General features: G+C 37.0%; 1 protein-coding gene across 11 annotated transcripts in view; it reads right to left on the reverse strand.

The window, feature by feature from the left end:
• The window catches only part of MRTFB (myocardin related transcription factor B), a 283651-nt gene that overhangs the window by 30985 nt on the left and 227713 nt on the right, over nt 1-24953 (reverse strand). For all 11 annotated transcript variants that reach the window (XM_060284211.2, XM_060284212.2, XM_060284214.1 and 8 more), the window contains 5 exons: nt 23253-23318; nt 21125-21180; nt 19913-19988; nt 16166-16327; nt 14656-14834 (listed from right to left, as the gene is read on the reverse strand). In XM_060284211.2, the coding sequence (XP_060140194.1) occupies nt 14656-14834; nt 16166-16327; nt 19913-19988; nt 21125-21180; nt 23253-23318 (539 nt within the window). The remainder of the gene's footprint in view (nt 1-14655; nt 14835-16165; nt 16328-19912; nt 19989-21124; nt 21181-23252; nt 23319-24953) is intronic.

A 24953-nucleotide genomic window follows, 5' to 3' on the forward strand; every position in this document is an offset into this window, starting at 1 on the left:
TCTTTACATTTTGCTGGTCTTTTTTATGTGCCTTAGAAAGGACCGCCCCCTGCCCCCGCCCCAATCTCAGATCATATCTAAATGTTAGAATTCTAGTGGCTAGAATTACCCCCAAAGTCTAAATAGTAATGTTGTTGAAATGACAGTATTCCAAAAAGGACCACAAGAATATCCAAGGCATAGAGGATACTACACTTATTTTGTTCCACAGTAAGTTGAGCAATATGTTAAAATCTTAAAAGAGTCCTTTAAATATGTTTAAATTGACACCAAGATCTAAATTCACCTTATGGACTATCAAAATTTAATCTCAAAATGATCTTTTCTCCAAAGAAACAAAAAAGCTTAAAACTGTGCTTTGTTTTACTGGCTCTGATACACTGTTCTCATCATAACTTCGTCTCATGACGACGGTTCTTTGTCATCATAACACCATGAAAGGAAATGTCAGAAAAACTTTGTTGTTTACCAGTGGATATTTATGCTTTAAATAAAACTCAAAAGAAAGCACTTCAAATTTTAAAGACTGATCTTTCTCTTATTAGAAATTACTATGGAAAAGTTCTGCTACAAAAGAAAAAAGAGCAAATGTTTAAGCTGATTAGAGTTTTATAATATTTCAGGTATCTGCACTGGCTCCTTCTGAAAAGATGATACATTTGCCAAAGACCAATCATTCTTCTCTGGTAAGTTCCTTTTTTATTAGAATTCCCTTACGCAGTCTAGAGGGATAGAAACTAGCTATTTAAAAACAAAACTTTTTTGTACTATAGATTTCAGATCTACAATAAATGTGTTTTTAATTTAGGATGTAGCAGAGATCTTAATTAAGACGGCAGAATGCAAATTAGAAATTCAAGATGCAGTTATTCTTTAAATATTTCCATATTCCAAACCTCAAGTAAAATGAATGAGTTGAATACAAATCAGAAACATATGCTCTGTATATTTAGTGGATGGATATTTTACGTAAAATTCTAGCTTTGTTAAAACATATCACCTAGCATTACCCCTTGTTTCTGTAATATACAGTTATAAGTTTAAGTGTTTCCATTTATAGAACAAGTAGCTGAACATTAAAATCTACTGGCACGGACTTCCCTGTGGTTCAGTGGTTAAGACTCTGCACTTCCCATCAACAGAGGAATGGATAAAAAAGATGTAGTATACATATACAATGCAATATTACTCAGTCATAAAAAAGGAATGAAATAATGCCATTTGCAGCAACATGGATGGACCTAGAGATTGTCATACTGGGTGAAGTAAGACAGAGAAAGACAAATACCATATGATATCACTTAAATGGGGAATCTAAAAAGAAATGATACAAATGAACGTATTTACAAAAGAGAAATGGACTCACAAACTTAGAGAATGAACTTAAGGTTACTGGGGGGGAAGGGTGAAGGGAAGGGATAGTTAGGGAGTTTGGGATTGACATGTACACACTGCTATACTTAAAAAGGATAACCAACAAGGACCTACTGTATAGCACAGGGAACTCTGCTCAATGTTACGTGGCAGCCTGGATAGGAGGGGAGTCTGGGGGAGAATGTATACATGTATACATATGGCTGAGTCGCTTTGCTATGCACCTGAAACTATCACAAGATTGTTTATCGGCTATACTCCAATATAAATTTAAAAGTTAAAAAAAAAAAAAAGACTGTGCTTCCAATGCAGGGGGTACAGGTTTGATCCCTGGTCAGGGAAGTTCCACATGCCGTGCAGCACCACTGGCACAATAGCTAGTGGACTTTTAGTTGGTACTTGAATACCTGATTAGTACTGAGCCTTCATGTATCCCTCATTTTAAAAAATCGATTATTTTTAAAAATTGTGGTAAAATGTACATAAAATTTACCAAACCATTTTAAAGTGTATAACTGTATGTCATTACGTACATCCACGTTGTTCTGCAACCATTACCACTATCCATTTCCAGAACTTCTTCATCACCCCAAACTGAAACTCTGTGCTCACTAAACAACAATATTCCATTCTCCCCTCCCCGCAGCCCCTGACAACCACCATCTACTCCCTGTATCTATTAATTTAACTACTCTCGGTATCTAATATAAGTGGAATCATACATTTTTCTTTCTGTGCTGGCTTATTTCACTTAGCATAATGTCCTCAAGGTTCATCCATGTTGTAGCTTGTGTCAGAGCTCCCTTCTTTTTAAGGCTGAATAATCCTCTGCTGCATGTGAACCACATTTTGTTTATCCATTCATTTGTCAATGGACACAAGGGTTACTTCTACCTTTTAGCTATTAAATAATAGCCAAATAGTAAATAATGCTGCTATGAGCATGGGTGTACAAATTGCTGTTCAAGGCCCTGCTTTCAGTTCTTCTGGCCATAAACCCAGAAGTGGAATTGCTGGATCTTATGGTAATTCTATTTTTAACTTTTTGAGGAACTGCCATACCATTTTCCATAGCTGTTTGCACCATTTATTTCACAATTCCACCAACAGTGCACAGGGGTTCCAATTTTTCCAGATCCTGCTGAGAACTTAATTTCCGTTCTTTTTGATATTCTAACGGTATGAGGTGATATCTCATTGTGGTTTTGATTTGCATTTCTCTAGTGATTAGTGATGTTGAGCATCATTTCATATGCTTGTTGGTCTTTATATATCGTCTTTGAAAAAATGTCTGTTAAAGTCCTTAGCCCATTTTAAAATCAGGTTATTTATAGTTTTTGTTGTTGATTTGTGGGAGTTCTTTATATATTCTGGATATTAGCCCCTTATCAGATACATGATTTGCCAATATTTTCTCCCATTCTGTGGGTTGCTTTTCACTCAGTTGATAGTGTGCTTTGATGCAGTTTTTAATTAATTAATTATTTTTGGCTGCATTGGGTCTTCGTTGCTGGGCGCAGGCTTCCTCTAGCTGCGACAAGTGGGGCCTGCTCTTTGTTGTGGTGCACAGGCTTCTTATTGCAGTGGCTTCTCTTGTTGCGGAGCACGGGCTCTAGGCACGCGGGCTTCAGTAGCTGCAGCACACGGGCTCAGTTGTTGTGGCTCACGGGCTCTAGAGCACAGGCTCAATAGTTGTGGCACATGGGTTTAGATGCTCCGCAGCATGTGGGATCTTCCCGGACCAGGGCTCGAACCCGTGTCCCCTGCGTTGGCAGATGGATTCTTAACCACTGTGCCACCAGGGAAGTCCTGCACAGTTTTTGATTTTGATGAAGCCTAATTATCTATTTTTCTTTTGTTTCCTGGTGTCATATCTAAGAGAGCATTGCCAAATCCAATGTCATGAGGATTTCCCCTATGTTTTTTCCCTAAGAGTTTTATAATTCTAACTCTTATGTTTAGGTCTTTGTCCATTTTGAGTTAATCTTCATATATGGTGTTAGGTAAGGATTCAACTTCATTCTTTTGCCTGTGGACATCCAATTTTCTTAACCCCATTTGTTGAAAAGACTGTCCTGTTTCTATTGAGTAACCTTGACACTGTGTCTAAAATCATTTGACCATATATGTGAAGATTTATTTCTGGGTTCTTTATTCTATTCCATTGGTCTATATGTCTGTCTTCATGCCAGAACCACACTGTTTTGATTGCTGTAGCTTTGTAGTAAGTTTGAAATCAGGAAGTATGAGACCTCCAACTTTATTCTTTTTCAAGACTGTTTTGACTTATTTGGGGTCTCTTGAGATTCCATATGAATTTTAGAATAAATTTTTCCACTTCTGCAAAAAATTGTCCTTGGGATTTTGATAGGAATTTGTACCGAATCTGTATATTGCTTTTGGGTAGTACTGACATCACCACAATATTAAGTCTTCTAATCCGTGAGTGTGAGATGTCTTTCCATTTATGTGTTTGGTTGATTTTTTGTAGTGATTCCTTTCTCATTTCCTTTGTGTACATTCTATAGATATTTTCTTTGTTGTTACCATGGGGATTACACATAACATCCTAAAGCTATGACAACTTATATTGACACCAGCTTCAGTTATTTACAAGAACTACTTTACAGTTATGTCTCCCCACTTTATATTATGTCACTAATTACATCATTATATATCATGTAGCCATTAACATAGATTTATAATTTTTGTGCATTTGTTACTTAAATCCTGTAGAAAATAAAAAGTGGAGTTATACACCAAAATTACAATAATACCATTCCTTATATTTGTCGATGTATTTACCTTTACCAGAGGACTTTATATTTCTGAATGGCTTTGAGTTATTGTCTAGCATCCTTTCATTTCAACTTAAGGGCTCTCTAGCATTTCTTACAGGGCAGGTCTAATGATAATGAACTCTTACGATTTTTGTCTGGCTTTGTTGTTTTAATTTCTCCCTCATTTTTGAAGGACAGTTCTGCTGGATATAGAATTCTTGGTTGACAGTTTTTTCTTTCAGCACTTAGATATATCATCACAATATGTCTTCTGGCCTGCAGTGTTTCTGCTGAGAAATCCACTGATATTCTTACTGGGAGATTTCCTCTTATATGCGATAAGTGACTTTCCTTGCTGCTTTCAAGATTCTCTCTGTCTTTGACTTTTGACAATTTGATTTTTATGTGTCTCAGTGTGGATCTCTTTGAGTTTATTCTCTTTAGCATTCATTGAGCTTCTTGGATTTGTATATCCATGTCTTGCCCCAAATTTGCAAAACTTTGGGTCATTATTTCTTCAATTCATTTCTCTGCCCCTTTCTCTCTCTTCTCCTCTCGGACTCCCATAATGCCCATACTGATCTGCTTGATGGCATCCCATAAGTCTCTTAGGCTCTGTTCACTTTTCTTCATTCTTTTTTGTCCTCAGACTCAGTAATTTCAAATGACCTGTCTTCAAGTTTGCTGATATTTTTTGCTGTCTCAGTCTGCTGTTGAAACCCTCTAATGGATTTTTCAATTCAGTTAGTGTATTTTTCAGCTCCATAATAAAAAAAAAACAATAATTTCTGTTGATATTCTCGTTTTGTTCATATATTGTTTCCCTGATTTCCTTTAGTTCATTGCTTGTGTTTTCCTTTAGCTTTTTGAGCATATTTAAGACAGTTAAAGTCTTTGTTTAGGAAGTCTGATGTGTGTGTTTCTTCAGGGATAGTTTCTGGAGATTATTTTGTTGCTTCGAATGGGCCGTATTTTCCTGTTTTTTGTATGCCTTTTTGTTTTTTGGTGGTGGTGGGGTGTTGTATCTTTGGTTTAAAATTGGGCATGTGAAGAAACATCCGCCTCACACAATCTTTGCAGACTGTTGTTGAAGACCTTCACTAATTTTATGGGCCTCTGGGCCTTGGGATTAACTCCAGGTGGAGGCTTAAGGTTTTGTAAAGTCTTTTCTGAGCATGTGTCCTGTCTGGGCCTAAGTGCATGGTTTTTTTGCTTGGTTCTGTTTATTAAATTTAAAAATTTCCCCTCATGCATGCCTGCTTTTAAATGTCTTAATTTCCCAGAGTCTCACCCTAGCTTCTTCTCAGGGCCTTGAAGAGTTCTGCTGCATTCTTTGGCCTGCAATCTACTGCCCTCAGGTGTCTGGGTCTGCAGTTCCTCTACAATTTTCACATGATGTGGCTCCTGCCACTACCTTCTACAGCTTCTGCTAGCCTGAGATCCAAACTATGCAATTTCCCCCATCTGAGTTCTGAGTCAAACAAGTCAGACACTAGTCCCTTGGCCAGCCCACAACAGGCCAGAATATTGCAAACAAATTCTGCTCTACTCCTTCCATCCTGAGGGAGGGAACTGGGTATTGGGCCACTTCCTCTGACTATGCCATGCTGGGAAGGGTGTGGGCAAGGGTGAGTGAAAACACCATGACATTTTCTACATTTTTGAATGTGGCTTTTTCTTGATTGGGTGTTTGGTTGGTGTAGATATCTGACTGGTTTTCAGAGCTCTTATAAAGTTATTTTAGTCAGTCTGTAGTTTATTTAATGCTTCTGTGAGAGAATGAGGGCCTGGACCTTCCTATTCTGCTGTATTGTTGATGTGCAGTATCTTATATAGTGAGACACTGTTAAATACGCAAATACATGCACAGAAATCTCAATGTGAGCCTATTTATTTAGTACTTCTAATTTTTAATAGTTCAATTATAATCAATACTACAACTATTAAAATAATTCCACATGGCAGAAGGGCGATTAGTCAGAGTATCACCAACTACTCTAATCATTAATGAATTTGTTACTTTTGGTGGTAACTTCAGAACATAAAAATTTCATTAATACTTTAGGATCAACTTTGGAAAACCTAGAGCCAAAGTCCACCTTATTTAATTAAATACAGTCCTCTTTATAAAGTTGTCACATATTATTTATTACATTCTCCAGAATCATGTAGAATGTCTATTACAACCTTTGTGTGACCACGCTGGTGATTCACAGTTAGTTAAAGTGACCATTAGGGGCCAGAATGTGGAAGCATAATAAATATTAAAATTACTGTTATTCATTTTTGGTAAGTGAATGATGTTACTTGAGTAGACTATATAGTAGAGAAAAAAATGTTATGTATGTTATTTCTTGGGTAATACAAATACCAGTTGTCACTATGAGTCATAACAGGATGAAACAGGATGATGTTCTGGAAAATAGTCTTAAGAAGAATCTCACACTGTTGGCCTAATAAGAACAAAGTCATTAGTTCAAATCCCCTCCAGGCCAGACAGATGCTTTTTCATGATATCTGCCCCCAGATAATATATATAAAGTAAGTCGTTCAGTGCCTGAACAACACTGAAGTAAGTGTAATGGCCAGCAGATGTTGGCCATTATTTATCATCATCTCAGTTATATTCAATAAAGATTTATTTATTAATAAATAAATAGGAAAGGGCTATTCTGCATAATGCACCATTTTAGGCACTTTTCTGTTGGTCACAGGAGAACTGAGTTAAGAATTGAGATGGAACACAGTTTCACAGTTAATGTTGAAAACCAGCTCAAAAATCTATTAATAGTGGCAGACTCCTCTTGATATATAAGTTATAAAAAGCATAACTGAAGGGGTAATCATAGGAATTACAGTCAATATCTTTGATATCCTATTCAGGCCTTTACTGATAAGTGTTTTAATAAAAGTCTAATTTTGATTATTTAGTATATATGTACACGGCTTACATATTAGACCTTGCTTATTCTCTTTGTTAGCTTAAACCTATAATTTCTCTATTATTTGGCAAAAGGTCATCTACCTGAAAGTTATTTGAAACAATGGTAAAAAATAGTTTGCCAAATTCTCCTAAGCTTGTCTTCCTGAAAATACACAGAGTAAGTGTCCAAGAAGTTGCTTTCAGTACTACTTTGAATTTGAACACAGATTCTGTCAGATCATACTTACAGTTAAACATTTGGGTGTGTATAATAAATTATTAATTAAATGACTTAAGAAATCATTGAGAGAAAAAAAGTCCTCAGATTAAAAGGACCAGTGTCACAGCTTGTGGTACCCATGTGTGGCTTGCTGGTTTTAATTTTCTACAGCTTTCCATTGTTCAAGAGTTGCTTCAGCATAAAAATAAATTGAGCTCCAATATGTGATGTGTGTTTCATTAATATTTTGGCAAATTCCTTTCCAGCTGTACTTTGATCAGAATTAAAAAGACGAGAGGAAAGTCCAAGGAAAAGCAGTTTTAGTCTCTTACAGCCCACAAAGAAATAATAGATATTTCAAAGAATTTACATTTTGAAGGAAGGTCGTGGTTGTGTATTACACTGTTCACATTGTGAGGTCATTAGCTTTTTAGCACTGGGATTGTAAAACAAGTGCCTGAAAAATCTGTTTCTTGCCTAGATATTATGTGCTAAAATTTTTTTTTTGGTAGGGAATGTTTCTTTTATTTGAACACTTTCCTGTAGGACTTAAACTTCTGGTATCTATCCGTGTGTTCTGAAAAAGAATTAAGGAGACTATATGTCATAAGACATTTTGGGATACAGCAAGGCATACGGAAATCTTGAGCCTAATTTTCTCCCAACTAATTATCTTTAAGTATAACTTTTAAAGAACCTAGAAGAAATTCCCTGAATTGGTCTTGAACATTACAGTAAGCCAAGTAGGAAAATAATTGAACAGGAAAATTAGAAAAATGTGTTTAAGCCATAGGATTAAATGCACAGCATAAAATGATGATGAATAACCATATGAAAAAACTTGGTTCAGGTGAACAAGAAGCAAAGTGAAAGTTATGTCAGAGCCACTCAAAAGTGTGGTCTGTGGACCTCTGTTACCTGCCAGTGACAAGGACAGGAAGTCTTAAGGAAATTTGATGTCATCCCACTACTTTTATTTTATTTTAAAGAGGATTAGTCCACAATGCATTGGAAATTAAACTATATAAAAAAACAAACATATTGGGACTTCCCTGGTAGCACAGTGGTTATGAATCTGCCTGCCAGTGCAGGGGACATGAGTTCGATCCCTGGTCCGGGAATATCCCACAGGCTGCAGAGCAACTCAGCCCGTGCGCCACAACTACTGAGCCTGTGCTCTACAGCCCGCGAGGCACCAACTACTGAGCCTGTGCCCCACAAGTACTGAAGCCCTTGTGCCTAGAGCCCATGCTCCACAACAAGAGAAGCCACCGCAATGAGAAGCCCGTGCACCGCAATGAAGAGTAAGTAGACCCTGCTCAACGCAACTAGAGAAAGCCTGCATGCAGCCACAAAGACCCAACGCAGCCAAATATAAATAAAATAAATTAAAAAAAAAGAAAATGATTTAAGAATATGATTAACATACAGCCAAGTTCACGATATGTTGAGAATACAGTTTAGTAGTGTTTACAGCAGAATTTCAAATTGTAAAAATAAAAAATAAAAGGAATATACGTATACTTAGGAAAGTTTGTAAGAGGAGTTACGGGTGATTTAAACAAAACAAAACAAAACAAACATATTATTCCTTCACTACAGGCAGTTTGAGGAACACTGGTCTACAGTAACTAAATTCACCATCAAACTCGTATACTGAGTTTCCATTTTAAAGATTAAAAACTAAGAATATCAAAGAACACCCAAAACACAAGATGTTTATGTTGCTCTTTTAAAATGAGGGGTTGTTCCTTCCCTCTGTAAACTTGATGTCCAATGAGAAGGAATCTTTTCAGGTACTTTCCCTTAAACTAGAAAATGTGAAAGTAATTATATTTAGGGAGATAAATATATTTTACATATATATCAAATGAGGTGCCTGGACAAACACTAGATAACAGTGAATATAATTAAAGTATAAAATTTGCCAAAACAGGGCTTCCCTGGTGGCGCAGTGGTTGAGAGTCCGCCTGCCGATGCAGGGGACATGGGTTTGTGCCCCTGTCCAGGAAGATCCCACATGCCGCAGAGCGGCTGGGCCCATGAGCCGTGGCCGCTGAGCCTGCGCGTCCGGAGCCTGTGTTCCACAATGGGAGACCACAACAGTGAGAGGCCTGCGTACCACACACACACACACACACAAAATTTGCCAAAACAAAACCTAATTATCACTTCTAGACACAAAAATCCCAAAGACTTTATAGGCATCATAAAGTTGGCCTCTGCAGTTGATTAAGAAAACAGAAACAGGGCTTCCCTGGTGGCGCAGTGGTTGAGAGTCCGCCTGCCGATGCAGGGGACACAGGTTCGTGCCCTGGTCCGGGAAGATCCCACATGCCGCAGAGCGGCTAGTCCCGTGACCCATGGCCACTGAGCCTGCTCATCCGGAGCCTGTGCTCCGCAACGGGAGAGGCCACAGCAGTGAGAGGCCCGCATACCGCCAAAAAAAAAAAAAAAAAAAAAAAAAGAAAACAGAAACAAAACAAATAACATACTTGCGATCTGACATCAATATAGCACAGTTAACATGGAGATGCTTTTTTAATTGCACAAATATAAGTATAATATTAAGAATCTTTGTCAGAGTCCTTACTTATAAATACTAAAACACAATCAAAAGGAATTTTATAAAGGACACAATTTAAGAAGGTTTCAAGATATACGGTGCAGGAAATGTGTAATGGGTAAAGGTGCAGTAAGCCAGCCCTGATTCTAGGTTCTTTTACTTGAACGTGTAAGGAGGGAGTGCACCATTCTCTAAAGTGGGTCTTTTCCCAGAGGCACTATTGACAGATAAAAAGCAGACTATTAATGGTCTGTGTGTAACAGGCAGAACTGGCATTGCAGCAACACTAAAGAGTGTTATAAAAACTAACGTTTAAGTTCATGAATGACCTGAGGCTTAGTGTGTGCTGCACTGGCAATAAATAGGCTGTATTTATTCTTCAAGAAACACTGCTATTGCTTTTTTCCTTCAAGGAATTCTGGAATGTCACCCACTGGGTGGGACAGCCTCCGGTTAAAGTTTCTCACTTATAAACTTAGCTGGAGACCAAGTTTCAAGACCAAAGCTAAGAACGTAATAGTACAAGCAATGCAGGGAAAAGGAGAATGATAGTCTCTTACACAGGTGGAACTGTCATGAAGCCATTACCAGGTAGATGGCTGAGGTGACAAAAATTCTCTATTACTAAAAAGCTAAGGCCATGCTAAGATGTCCTGACCTACTCAGACAGAAACAGAACAAACAACCCAAATGGATAAGTAGAACTGTTTTCTAATGGTATGTACTTACATATTTGACATTCTTTTTAGCCCCCCCCCTTTTTTTTTTTGCGGTATGCGGGCCTCTCACTGCTGTGGCCTCTCCCGTTGCGGAGCACAGGCTCCGGACGCGCAGGCTCAGCGGCCATGGCTCACGGGCCCAGCCGCTCCGCGGCATGTGGGATCTCCCCAGACCAGGGCACGAACCTGTGTCCCCTGCATCGGCAGGCGGACTCTCAACCACTGCGCCACCAGGGAAGCCCTAGCCCTATTTTTAAAGCTCAAAACCAGGGTGCAGCAAATATGGTGAGAACAGTAGGGGCTGGTCTCCCTTCTCTCTGTTCCTGCCTGCTTAGACCTCAGACCATGGGCTGGTCGCTGACCCTCATCCTTCCTCCAGGCCAGGTTCCAGCGAAGCTGAGGGGCCAGTCACACTTGCCCTGTAAACTCTGACAGCAGAATATGAAGTGTAGCTACCCACACTACCTCTTGTGACTCCAAGAGGGAGAGGCTCTACTCGCAAATGAGAGAACAAAAACACTGCTTCTACAAGCTGGCATCAGCACTCATGGTGCTGAATGCAATTCAACATTTATTGAGCACTCTTTCTGAACCAGGCCCTGTGCTAGGTTAAAGATAACTCCCCCTCCCCCGCCCCCCTATTTCAGATCATGGTGATAAGTGCAATGAAGAAGATAATGCTGAAAGACACAGTCCCCAACAAATAGATATTCATGAATGAGAAGAAATGCCATAAGAAAATGTGCAAACATTTTTAATCCCCAAACTTCCATATTTCTCTGAACCCAGGCCTCCCCCCGTGAAAGGGTTAATAAGGCAGATAATTGCTAAATTCCTTTCCAATTCAAAAATTCTATGATGCTGGGCTTTAACAAGAACATTTTCTACTGAACTTGACCAATCCCGTTAAGTAGTTCAATAGTTTTGGCTTTAATATAACTAAATACTATTAAAATTTCAGTAAGGTAGAAACACCATAAAGAGAGAGAAAAAACAACAGATTATGTGCAGCACAGAGTTCTTATAAAACCAAAAGAAACACTAACACTCACTGAAAAATAAGAAATGTAAATTTCCAATGCAATTATCAAAAAATATTAGATCTTTTGCATGCACCAGATTCTAAGTTTCTGACACATAATAGGTGCTTGATAAATATTTGTTGAACAAATGAATTCAATCTAACCAAAATCAAGGGGCCAATTAAAACATTCAAATCTCCAGTGTGCAAGGTTTAAAGTAATGATATTACCTACTTGTGATAAAGACATAGTGATAGTGGAATAAAGACTGTATTACTTTCCTGGAAGGCAGTTGAGTGCCTACCTTTTGCTTAACAAAAGATTGAAATCCATTTCATTATCTAGTAATTATTCAAAGAAATATTAGACAAATGCCCAACAATATATGTATTAAAAAACCAGCATGTAGCAAGAATGTGAGAATACAACAGGGGCACTTGTGTGTTTAAGAATGAAGAACAGGAAACGACTCTAGGTAACCAATAACAGGTAACTCGTTAAAAGAGATACAGTGTATCGGTTCAATTAAATACTGAGGTATAAAAGCAAGGAACACATACAGTTACCATATGACACAGCAATTCCACTCCAAGGTATATACCCAAGAGAAGTGAAAACATATGTCCACATAAAAACATGTACACAAGTGTTCATAGCACCATTATTCATAATAGCAAATGTTCATTAGCTGATGAATAAACAAAATGTGGTATATCAACACAATGGAATATTACTCAGCCATAACAAGGGATGAGGTACTGACACATGCTACAACATGGATGAACCTTAAAAGCATTACACTAAGTGAAAGAAGCCAGTCACAAAAGGCCAGATATTGTATGATTCCATTTATATAAAATATCCAGAATAGGTAAATCCAGAGACAGAAAGTGGACTCCTGGTTGCTTAGGGCTGAGTGGAGGAGCTAACAGGGAGTGACTGCTGAGGGGTATGGGCTTCTTTTGGGGAAGATGAAAGTGTTCTGGAATCAGATAATGGTGAGAGTTGCACAAGTCTGTGAATATACTAGTAAGCAATGAATTATACACTTTAAAAGGGTGAATTTTCCCAGTGCCATTTTTTTTTTTTTTACAGAAATAGAAAAATCCATCTTAACATTAACATGGAATCTCAAGGGACCCCAAGTAGCCAAAACAGTCTTGAAAAAGAAGAACAAAAGTTGGAGATCTCACACTTCCTGATTTCAAAATTTACTATGAAGCTACAGTAATCAAAACAGTGTGGTACTGACATAAAGACAGAGATATAGGCCAATGCAATAGAATAGAAAGCCCATAAATAAATTCCTTTGTACATGATCAGATGATCTTTGACAAGAGTGCCAAGACCATTCAGTGGGAGAAAGGACAGTCTTTTCAACAAATGGTGTTGGGAAAACTGGATATACACATGCAAAAGAATGAAGTTGGATCTTAACTTATACCATATTACAAAAATTAAAACCAATTAAAGACCTAAATATAAAACCCCAATCCATGAAAATCCTAGAAGAAAACAGGATCCAATCAATCCCAAACAATCCAATTCATGACATCAGATTTGGCAATGATTTCTTAGTGTGACACCAAAAGCACAGGCAACAAAACCAAAAGTACACAAGTGGGAGTAGATCAAACTTAAAAACTTCTGTTCATTAAAGGTTACTATCAACAGAGTGAAAAGGTGACACATGGAATGGGAGAAAGTATTTGAAAATTATGTATCTGATAAGGTGTTAGTTAATATCTAGAACATATAAAGAACTCCTACAACTCAACAGAAAAACAAATGACCTGATTTTCAAGAGGGCAAAAGATCTGAATAGACATTTCTCCAAAGATGATATACAAATGGCCAACAAGCACATGAAAAGATGCTCAACATCACTAATGATTACAGAAATGCAAATCAAAACCACAGGTGAACATACTCAATGTCTTGTAATACTACAATGGAAAAGAATCTGAAAAAAAATATTTAAGTATATGTACACACATATATATTTATATGTATAACTGAATCATTTTGCTGTGCACTTGAAACTAACATAACATTGTAAATTAACTATACTTCAATTAAAAAAAAACATAGTGAGATCACTTTGCACCACTAGAATAGCTACTATCAAAAGAATAGAAATTAACAAGTTTTGGTGAAGATGTGGAGAAATAGGAACACGTGTGCGCTGTTGGTGGGAATGTGAAATGTTGCAGTCAGTATGGAGGTTCCTTAAAAATTAAAAATAGAACTACCATATGATCCAACAATCCTATTTCTGGATATATGCCCCAAAGCACTAAAAGCAAGGTCTTGAAGAGATATTTCCACATTCACGTACTCATCATTATTCACAATAGCCAAGAGATGGAAGCAACCCAATGTCCACTGATGAATGGATAAATAAAGTGTGGAATATCCATAAAATGGAATATTATTCAGTCTTAAAACTGAAAGAAACCCTGTCACATGCTACAACATGAATGAACCTTGAGGACATTGTTAAATGATATAAGCCAGTCACAAAGACAAGTACTGTATGATTCCATTTATATGAGATATTCAAAGTAGTCAAATTCATTGAGACAGAAATAGAATGGTGGTTAGCAGGCCTGGGGGAATGGGGAGTTGTTGTTCAGTGGGTTTAAGTTTCAGTTTTGTAAGACAAAAAAGTTCTGGAGATCTGTTGCACAACAATGTGAATATGTGTACCACTACAGAACTGTACACTTAAAGTAGTTAAGATGGTTAGAAAAAGGATGGATTTTATGATATGTGAGTTACATCTCAAAAAAAAGTTATATGAAAAAATTTTAAAGTGAGTTATAAATATGAAAAAATTTTAAAGTGAGTTATAAAACTGTAAAATAAAAATATGTATATAGAACAGAAATAATGTAAGAATCTACTGAAAATGTTAGTGGTTGGATTACACATGACAAACCTATATTCTTCTTCACTTTCAGACTTCTCCTCTGGTGAAAACATATTACGTTGATATGTAAAAATCAAGGCACTTTCTCTGTTGAGGGGTAAAAACAAGAAAGGTGGTACCTGGGCTGGAGTGTTTGTAGTCACAGGAGATGGCGATTCACTAACTTTTGGCTCACTTGGGGACGCGGCTGACCCCTGCGACTCCTGGCTGGCTGGCTGGTCTGGAGACAAAGCATCACTGCTGTCTTCGTCAAATGAGAAATCGCCCTGAGTTTGGGGATAGTCCTCCTTCCCAACACCTAAAGAAAGAAATGATTTTTAATTTATCTTGGCCTTGGAATACCAAGGTTAAAATGAAAAAGGAGAAATATTATTCATTATAAGGACTTAAGAAGCTGGTTAAAAACAAAATTGAACATAATGTACTTCCCCATGGAAGAACACACCACTATCTAAGATGAATACTTGGGGAAAAATACCCAACCTGAATCAGATCAAGTCTTTGGATCCAAATACTAGTTATAGGAAGTACAGGAGACAAGAAAGTTTTTAATGACACCTAGGGATGCAAGTGCATTCAGAAAAATCTAGTAATGTGGAAATGCTAGAGGATAAAAGCCTGTTCATCAACAAATAAAAAGTAAGGAAAGAAAGGAGGAGGAAGACCCACCCAGGAGATTGACTTAAGAGATACATCAGCTAAAGGCAATGTGTGGACCTTGTTTGGATCCAACATTTGGAATCCAACTGTTAAAAAACATTATAAGGCAAAATGGGGCTCTGACTGGGTATCTGTTGATAAGTCCCACTTCACAGAGCAGCCCTGCTGTACTGACATCTTACCTTTTGGGGCCCATTTCTTCGGAATTGAATGGAATCATAGTGAATTGTACTACTTAGAATTACTGACTACAGACTACCTAAGATTTAAATTCATACTAATGCAAAATATGAAGTCCCCATGATTAATGGAAACTATAATAGTTTTTTAAGTAGGATATTAACTTCAAAATTGCTTGCTGAAAAAGTGGCATTATTCTGGAAAACAATTTTTTTCTGCTGAAGTTTATGCCAGAAAAAAATGGTAAACATTAGTAACTAAGTATGGTAAGACTGGGATAAAATGGGCAGATTCTACCATTCTTAATGAATACATCTATACGCATCTGCTATTCACCTTGCTGAACTAAGACTGAACAAACTATTTTTACCTTTCCTAGAAGTAAACTGAATTAAAATAATGAAAAATCTTAAAACAACAGAAACTAAACATAATACAATAAGTTTAACTTAGAAAACATGGTAACAAAATCAGAACTTAAAGACTTAAACATTGTAAAGCAACTATACCCTAATTAAAAAAAAAAAAGACAGACTTAAACCTCAGATGTAACAAGAGGAATCTCTGTGGTAAGAGATGCCTGTCTTGTAATACATAATATAATAACACTAACAGTAATAATGGGAATCAGTGCAAATGTTAATCAATTTCTAATTTACCCAGAAAACAATAGTCATGGTTAGTGCTGGCTTTTTAAATTAAATTTTTCTTATTTAAAACTGATTTTTCTTATTTACAACTTCCAAGTTTCTTTTTCTCCCAGAAAACAGTAAAATTTTAGAGTCTTGCCTATAATTGCTTCCTTAACACTGGAGTCTACAGGAAGGATGTTTTTCTCTACCAGCTCCATAGGACCAGGTCTTTGAGCAATCTTTTCATTCAGATCATCAGCTAGTCGAGCTCTTTTCAACTTCATCTGAGTAGCCTGCAGGGATGGCTCTGCAAATGTTTCTAAAACAGGAAACACAGTTTTAACCATTACTTGAATTACTATTTCTATTCCATAATGTTATTTCAGGCCAACTAATTTAAACTGGTATAAACAGACTTACGTATTCCTAACATATTTATGGAGAGACAATGACTGTTTAAGAATGCTCCTGTATACAATTTACATTTTTAGTCCTAGATAGCTTTATACCATCTATACAGTATGGATGTCCTCAGACTCAAATTAATATGAGCTCAAGCCAAAAATGGGGTCCTGCTATTGCTCATTTATGGTAGGAGAGTCAAATTCATATTTATTAGGCATTGGGGATACAGAGGATGAACAAGAGAGATGTGGTTCATGGCTCAAGAAGTTCGCAGTTTTAGATTTGGCTTCATTGGAAAGTCAATTCGTAGAAGGGGAGAAACTGTTATCTCAGGATATAAGCTTCTCTGCAGGAGTCAGTGGGAAGAGCTACAAATCACATCCTTCGATCAATCCATGTGCATCTCAGAGTCCTTCATCATAATTAAGAATTTGGGTTTATTCTGAATACATAACCTTGGGACATTCAATTACATAGTAATTAATAGTCATATAGAAGCATCAACTCATCTACCCACATATGCATAAAGTTGTATAACAGGTGTGATACTATATCATAACTCATTCATTTGCATAATTCTGTCAATTACTTGTGTTTCTGGTAACTCTCATTATTTTATTACATTGTTCTAAATAATGTTTATGATTGATTAAAGATAATGATGAGGGGTTAACCCAATACTGAGTTGAAAGTCGCTTGCCCCTTCAATTATTCAGTATAAGGTCTTTTAATGAAATTCCCTGTAAGTAACGTCAGGATTATCTGATGTTCTTCATTCTGTAGGTTAGATGGCCTGGCTGAGGCCCAAAGAGCACTGAGACCCCAAGGGCCAATAAACTACCCTCCAGCACAGCTGATCACTTGTCTTTCTACTGGTTAAGTTATGTGCTTACCAAGTATCAATCTTGATTGTCTACAAAATAGCTCATCACTATTGTGACTGCTATTGTCAATACATAATTTAACCAGATGTTATGGGGAAATCATAAACTTCAAAAATAAAATGATTATTTCTTGGAAACCTGAGTTAAATGCTTTGGAATGACTTGATAAAGGTAAGCCATTGAAAAAAAAATCACTGTCGCATTACTTAGGGCAACTAACAACGGTAAAAGATTTGGGGAAAAATGATAAAATCTAGGATTTTTAAACTCAGATTGCTTTTCAAGTGTCTTTGAGTTTTGTTCCACCATGAATGGAAATTGTAGATGATGTACAATGGCTATGCTTTATACAAGAAAGATGTGAGCTCCATTCGTTAAAGCCTTCCCTGCACGTGAAGGTCCTACCCCTAAGTTGGAATACTGGCAAATAAATTCATGTTTCTATAAGTTAAAATAACACGTATGCCCATCTCATTTTTATAATTTTCCTGTATAAACAACTCTGGCCCCAATCTTATTAGACAGAACCCTTCTAGCCACACAGGAAGATGATAGGTGGGGGGAAGTAGATCGTGCAAACCACTTTTAGGTTGATGTTTAAAAGCCTTTGTTAAGATCTAGGCAGGAGAGTCTTCTGCCTTTTCCTCTCTTCCACTGACATTATCCAAGTGATATCAGGAATGTTTGGGAAGAAAATATCCCAAAAGTAAATAATTAGAGGCTGGCATTTTGGTATGCTTCTGTTCCTGGTCTGATTGCTTCATCATCTCCATGAGGCCGAGGCTGGCTTTCGGCTGCTGAACTTCAGGAAATAATTTAGACTTTTGCCTGCCAAACATCCAATTCGATCAAAATTGGGATAATGCTATAATAAGTCGGGGGTGGTTTTAAGGTATTTTTGAAATTACAGATGTGACGTTCTTTCTTACTTCAAAAGTCTCTACTTTAGAAGAGATGGCCTAAAAACATCACTTATGGTTCATTCATATACATAGTTAGGTTTTTAAATGCTGAGTAGTCTCTTTTTGGAAAAAGCAGATATGATTCCTTTTGATAGTTAAATGTATTTGCCTTAGTTTTAATTATATTAATAAAGCCTGTTACAGTTAGAAGGCAAGTTGAAACAGACAGCATCATTCCTACAAAAATGTTCCTTATAGGTCAAGATATTTTGAGGCACAGAAGGAGCCATTTACCAAGTTACTTACCAGCAAATTTGCTTCTCTGAAGATTCACTTATCCCTGACAGCTGGTACCTGCTCCTACCCTACCACTGGAGTTCTGGAAAAGCTTTTTTAGTCCAGCAGACTTCTGAGACGTTCACAACCCAAAGTAGAGACAGGAACAGACCTCTCACCTCCCATCCCAGACATGAAGATGGTTACATAATCATAGATTATTTGGATTAGAAGAGACACTACTTGGGGTTATAGAGGCCAACTTGATAGCTGGAACTGCTTTACAACATCCTTAATGTGGTTTCAGCCTGTGTTTATTCCCTATCACAGCAGCCTGTTTATTCCCTATAGAGCACTTTTCACAATCTGTAATTTATTTGTTTTGCCTATGTATTATCTGTCTGTGCCACTAGAATGTAAGCTCCATGAAGGTGGGCATCCATCTGGCTCACTTGGGTCTCTGGTGTCTAGCTTGCAGGCCAGTGTACTAACAGCTCTAATAATGGCAACCGTATCACTTCTTGAAGATTTTATCTTGGACATATCTGACTGACCTTTATGCTGAGCTATAATCTAATACTCTGTCATATCAACCTAATTCTAATACTAACTCTATCATTAGGCCAGAGAACACAAATCTAATCTTCCTCCTACCTAATAACGGTCTCTAAATGTTTGAGAAGTTTCTGTTTCTGCTCAGGGTTTAACACTCTCAAGACTATCACAGGGTCAAAGCTCCTTAGTCCACAAATTAGTCAGTAAAGCAAAACAATGAAAGAAAATGTAACTCAGGAATTTAATGGTGGAGATACCAGATTTCGAGAATGTTCTGTTTTTAGAGAGAAAAACATCACGGCCTGAGCCACATGTCTCACCAAAGATGGAGTGGAACTGTCCTTACTAGCTTCCTAAGAGATGACACTCAGTCATCGAGAAAATCTGGTGGGTCAGGTGGAGCTAGTTTGTGATAATGGTCAGATCGAGCTGGATTGTTGTAGGTTAAGTAGCAACGAAGAGAAAATGTCAGGTATGGGCCTTGACCCAGGTAGACCTAACAGGGTCCAAGTCGTTGAAAATCGAGCGTTAGACTTGTGGCTGTCATACCCTTTATGACTTAATGAGCAGGCGCACATCCCTCACTGATGAAGAAATCCTCTGGACCGAAAATGTTTTTCCAGAACAGTATGGTAGAGATACCTATAGCACCCCCAGCTGGCGGGCAAGAGTCAGTCCATCAATTGGCTATTTGGAGAATCAAACCTTCCCCATGTATCTAACATAACATTTTTAGCTTTGGGTCTTCATGTTGCTATCCAGTTTGGAGGATGTCAGCCTGTGGGGTAAAAAGTTATTAAAATGGGAATAAACAGAAATGGTGGAATTCTCACTTCTTTTCTTGAGAAAATGTAGCAAAAGCAGCAGAAATAGAATTTTTACCTTCTAAAATGTGCATCCTGACAAGTTCAGAACGATCTGGTCGGCTCCGAATCTTGTGCTTCAAAAAGTTTTCGGTCTTTAAAAAGGAGAGAGAGAGAAAAATTCTTATCATAAATTGTTTATGATTTATTGTAGTTTTACATTTTTTTCTCAAGGTACTCTATTTAAATAAATTGTATACTCTTTTGATCATGATTTTGAGAGGAAGAGTAGAAATTAGTACTTTGAAAAACTATTATCCAATACATGATTTAAATTGCAGCCTTCAAAGTTGTACAGGGATTTGAAGTGTATGCTGGTATAAAGTAAGTACTTTATAAACTTTTATTTTAAAACTTGGAAAAGGCAAAGGCTCATAATTTTGAAGATGACTTTTGAACAGAGGATTTGAACATTTAAATATCTAAAATCAATAAAATCTACACTTCAGGTCAAGTAAAAATCCATCTAAGAGAACACATTTCCTAAAAATCCTAATGTATTTTCTGTGATGAATTCCTATCTTTAATCATGCTTTCTTATTCAGAACTGTACTCAATTCTAAACAATAAGGCTTTAAAATGGGTTTTGTATTTTCTAAGACTCTAAGAGATCATTATTGCATCCTGGGAAAATTCTTAAGGAATTTTTGGAACATGCTTATTTTCATATTGCATGATAAAAGTTTCCTCTAAAACAAAAAGAATAATGGCACTTTTAAAGAAAAATAATAAACACCAATTTAGTGTGCAACTATGATGGAGTCATTTCAAAGAATAAAACAGAGCTGAATATGGCAATATTCCTCATTCAGCCAAATTCTCCCACCCTTGGTCAAATGTACTGCTAACATAGACCCAGGAGGGAAACGAAGGAAGGATCCGGTGTCAGTACATCACTTGGGCTATCTGTCTGCAGAGGTAACAAATGGCAGAATTACTCCATCATTATTCTAAAAACTGTTGTTATGCTCCAAAAGTAAGAAAAAAGTGTGATTTGTCCTATGTACAACACTAGTTTACTAGTTTTAAAAGAACAAAATTTGAATGTCCTGTATTTTCTATAAACCTCCAAGATAAAACTACCCCAGGATATATTACTCTATATGCCATGTTATCCTGAAAATACACTATATTTTCTCCATTGATATACGTAGGAGTAAGACTGTTACTTGTCCACAGGTACTTTAATACAAAAGAGAGAAGCAGAATATTTTAAACTGAAATTCCTTACTCTGGCTCGTTCCAAGCTTTTTATCTGCTCGTGGAATGCCGCTGGGCTCTTCAGGGCTGTGAGAAAAAGAAATCATTTCCATGGTATAAATAGAGGAGTTAATACTTCAGTCAAATGTTACAGCGTATCATGGTGATGTTTTCTCTTAATCTGATTAGTGTGCCTCTACAGTTCCATTTATTTCCTAGCTCCTTTAGGAGATCTGCAAAATTGAAACCTTAAATGTTTCAGAATTAAAATTATGTGTTTTACAAATAAAACAAGTTAACATTCACAACAGAGTTGTATACATAATGGCAATGCATATATCAGGTCAGACTAGTTCCAGCCCATAGTTGGGGCAAATTACCATTACCAAGGGAACTGTTTGATGGTTCCTTAACAGGTCTTTGCTCTTATGGCCCTACAAGTTACTGGGAAAAGCCCACAAGTCCTTAGGGCATTTAACGTTGGAGTGATCTAGCCTTGAACTTGAGGACACTCTGCAGTTCATGTCTAAGAGAGCAGAGTTACCACCTACTGAGAACCCACAACACACTTAGCGCCTTGCTCTGTGGCCCATCACAATTATATTGCTGCTCATCATCACAACAGCCTTGTGACATAGGTATTAGCCCCAGCACAGATGAAAGGCTCAAAGAGGTTAAATGAATTCTTGAAGTTATACAGCTAGATGGTGGTCAAAGCGGGATTTACATCTAGAATTCTGAATTTGGCAGGTTCATTCTCTTTCTACCATACCACAATGCAACTCACTCTAAAGACACAGTGATTCCTTAATATGTTAACTTCTAGTACATTATTCCAAAGTCCCAGAGAGAGAGAGAGGCAGTGTTTATTAAAACATCACATACTACAGAATTTCTATCAATTATCTTTGCAAAATCTTCTGTGTGTATGTCCACTGCTGTCTGATTACACCCTGCACTTATCACTATGGGCAGTCAGAGAATGTGGATGGAATGCAGGACTAGGCTTAACCTGGGCTATCACCTCCCAGTATTGGCCCATCAGCTCTTGGTAACATTTTTTTCAATTCTGGTACTTAAAGCATTGCAAAGACTCACAGAAGCCCAGCCAAACAGGTTTGGCCAGGGACCAGCTCCTAAAAGCAGACTACAGCTGGCTTCACAGTGGTATTTAAAGCACCGCACTTTGATCCTGTTTGATTGACTCATATCAGGAATGCAGTGGTGGAGAAATCTGGCAGATTATCAAACCAGCTTCTGATAACTGGTTTTATCACAATGCTAGATTTAAAATATGTAGATACTCAATTAATAGTAGTTCAGAAAAAAAAGTGTTCACAGGGAAAAACATCTCCTTATCACAAACCAAAAAAAGGCAATAGCAGTGACTGTGAAGACTGGGAAGCATAAGTACATTTTGTAATTTCTTTCTAGTTTTTTAAGCCAAATAAGTTACTTCTTAGAGAAATCAATTTTTAGACAAAAATCCCAAAATAATGCTAACAGCCTATACAAAACCACCACTCTTCTCCTCTAAAATATAAAATCACCTCCAAATTTGGTGATTAAAGGTAAAGAAGACAACTTGGACAAATATTCTAAAATTAACAGACTCTCAAAAATGAAGGAATGAAGCCTAGAGCTACTTGGGAAAATATCTGTACTTGGGCAAGAAAGATTTTATTAATTATAAATAGAATGCTTATTAGTCCTGTAATTGAGATACATAATTATATAGACTATATTATAGCATCAAAGAGAATTAATTTGAATTAAAGTAGAACCAGGTTTTGAATTAACTTATCATGTTACTTTTGCAAGTATCATTGGATTCATTATCTAGAGTGATTATTTCAGTTATTTTAAAGCTAAAAGTAATGCTGAAGTTTGAAGTAAGAACTGATGTTAGCCTAATTACAGAGCTTTAAAGGTATTCTTTGATAATATAAAATTTGTGTCTATCTTTTAAGTTGCATCTGGTTTCCAAAATGTATTTTAAATGATTCTGTTAGGTTAGCAATGCTGATGCCTGGTTTTTCCTTATAAATTGTATGTGGATTAAATGGATACCACTGAAAGTAGAGTGTGGAACAGCTTCTTCTTAGACATGCCCATTTTGTTACATCACATTAGAAATGACAGTGACACTTCAATCTTACGTGGCATGATGCCCTGGTCCACTAGTTGTTCTCTCGTCCTCCTTTGTTGCAGCCTCAGCTGGAGCACTGTGAAAAGGAAATAATCACCATTGGAGTTAACAGGCAAACTGTAGGGTCCAACTTACAAAGTTCCAGAAGAGATACAATTAGCTTACTTAAAAAGCTTATATTTCATAATTGAATAAGGATACTACCTGGTACCATTCAACCTGTCCAAAAAAAAAAAAAAATCAGTTTGTGATTTCTGCCTTTTGGGTGAACTCTGAAGTTCTCTCAGCTTATCTTTTGTTTAGTCAGTTAATAATCTTAAGTTGATGATTAAAGCTATGTCTTTGTTGTTTAAATACAATCACATCGTACTCAGCAAATAAACAAAAATAGTCGGCTTATATATTCTTATTAGTAAAAAATAGAAATGTGAGATACCTTGACATTCCTTAGTTTTTTTTAAAAAACAAGTTAATAGCAAAAATGTATTTTAAGGAAAGATTAATGTATTTGGAGGAACTCACTCCATCTGGAAAATTTTTTTTTGTTTGGTTTTTGCGGCACGCGGGCCTCCCACTGCTGTGGCGTCTCGCGTTGCGGAGCACAGGCTCCGGACACGCAGGCTCAGCGGCCATGGCTCACGGGCCCAGCCGCTCCGCGGCATGTGGGATCTTCCCGGACCGGGGCACGAACCCGCGTCCCCTGCATCGGCAGGCGGACTCTCAACCACTGCGCCACCAGGGAAGCCCCTGGAACAAATTTTAAATAGCTTTAATGAAGGCCAACTTCATAATAAAAATTAGACCTATGAGATATTACTAATTACGCAAAGGAAAATTTCTGAATTAAGACTTTGAAGTTTAATAATCTTTGCAAAACATAACACTGCATCTCACTCCAGAAGTTCTAAGAAAGCCACAAATCAATTGGTACCTAATTATTTTAATTAAAAGAGTAAATAAATCATTAAACTTGTAGAAAACAAGGTATACATCACAAAATGTGGAAATCCCGCTTGCCAAATTTAATAAAATATATTTTTTCCCCTAGATTTCTCAAGCAGATTCCTTTCATAGCATCTCTATGTTTTTGTCTGGAAAGTGAGCTGATTTCAAAAAAGAGTAATATATGAAGTAACTTTGAAAAATATTTTCCTTGGTTTGCCTTACGTTCAATTTTAAGTTTCCATTTTTAATTTTTCTTTCAAACCATGGATGAAAACCAAGGTTAGGATTATTAAGGGTCCGCCTAAGGGTTGTCAATATGAAAAAAAAAAATTAGCTATGTGTATTTCTTAAATGGTAGGGAAGGAAGACAATTTTTTAGCAAGGGCGTGATGAGGCTGGCTTGGACCAGGCTCAGATGCAAGGCACATGACGGCTCCTACTTGCAATTAACCCCAAGACCTGAAGATGCAGGGCCTGTGGCCCTCATATCCTTTGCTTTTTGCTTGCCCTTGTGCTGACTGCAGAGCAGACCCCAATCTTAGATATATTTTAAATATATTTTCATATTCATTGCTAGATATGAATGTTATCCTTTACTTAATACTGAAAAAAAATTTTATATGCTTCTTTTGGGGGCCACAAAGCTTCATTGACATCCCATTTAGAACTGAAGCAACTGACATAAGATTCTATTACACACACAGCAAAAGAAAAACTTAGAGTCAAAAAAATATATGCACGTTTCTCACATTAAAATGTTTTGTGG

Source organism: Globicephala melas, chromosome 15 (genome assembly GCF_963455315.2).
Source record: "Globicephala melas chromosome 15, mGloMel1.2, whole genome shotgun sequence".
Lineage (NCBI taxonomy): Eukaryota > Metazoa > Chordata > Mammalia > Artiodactyla > Delphinidae > Globicephala > Globicephala melas.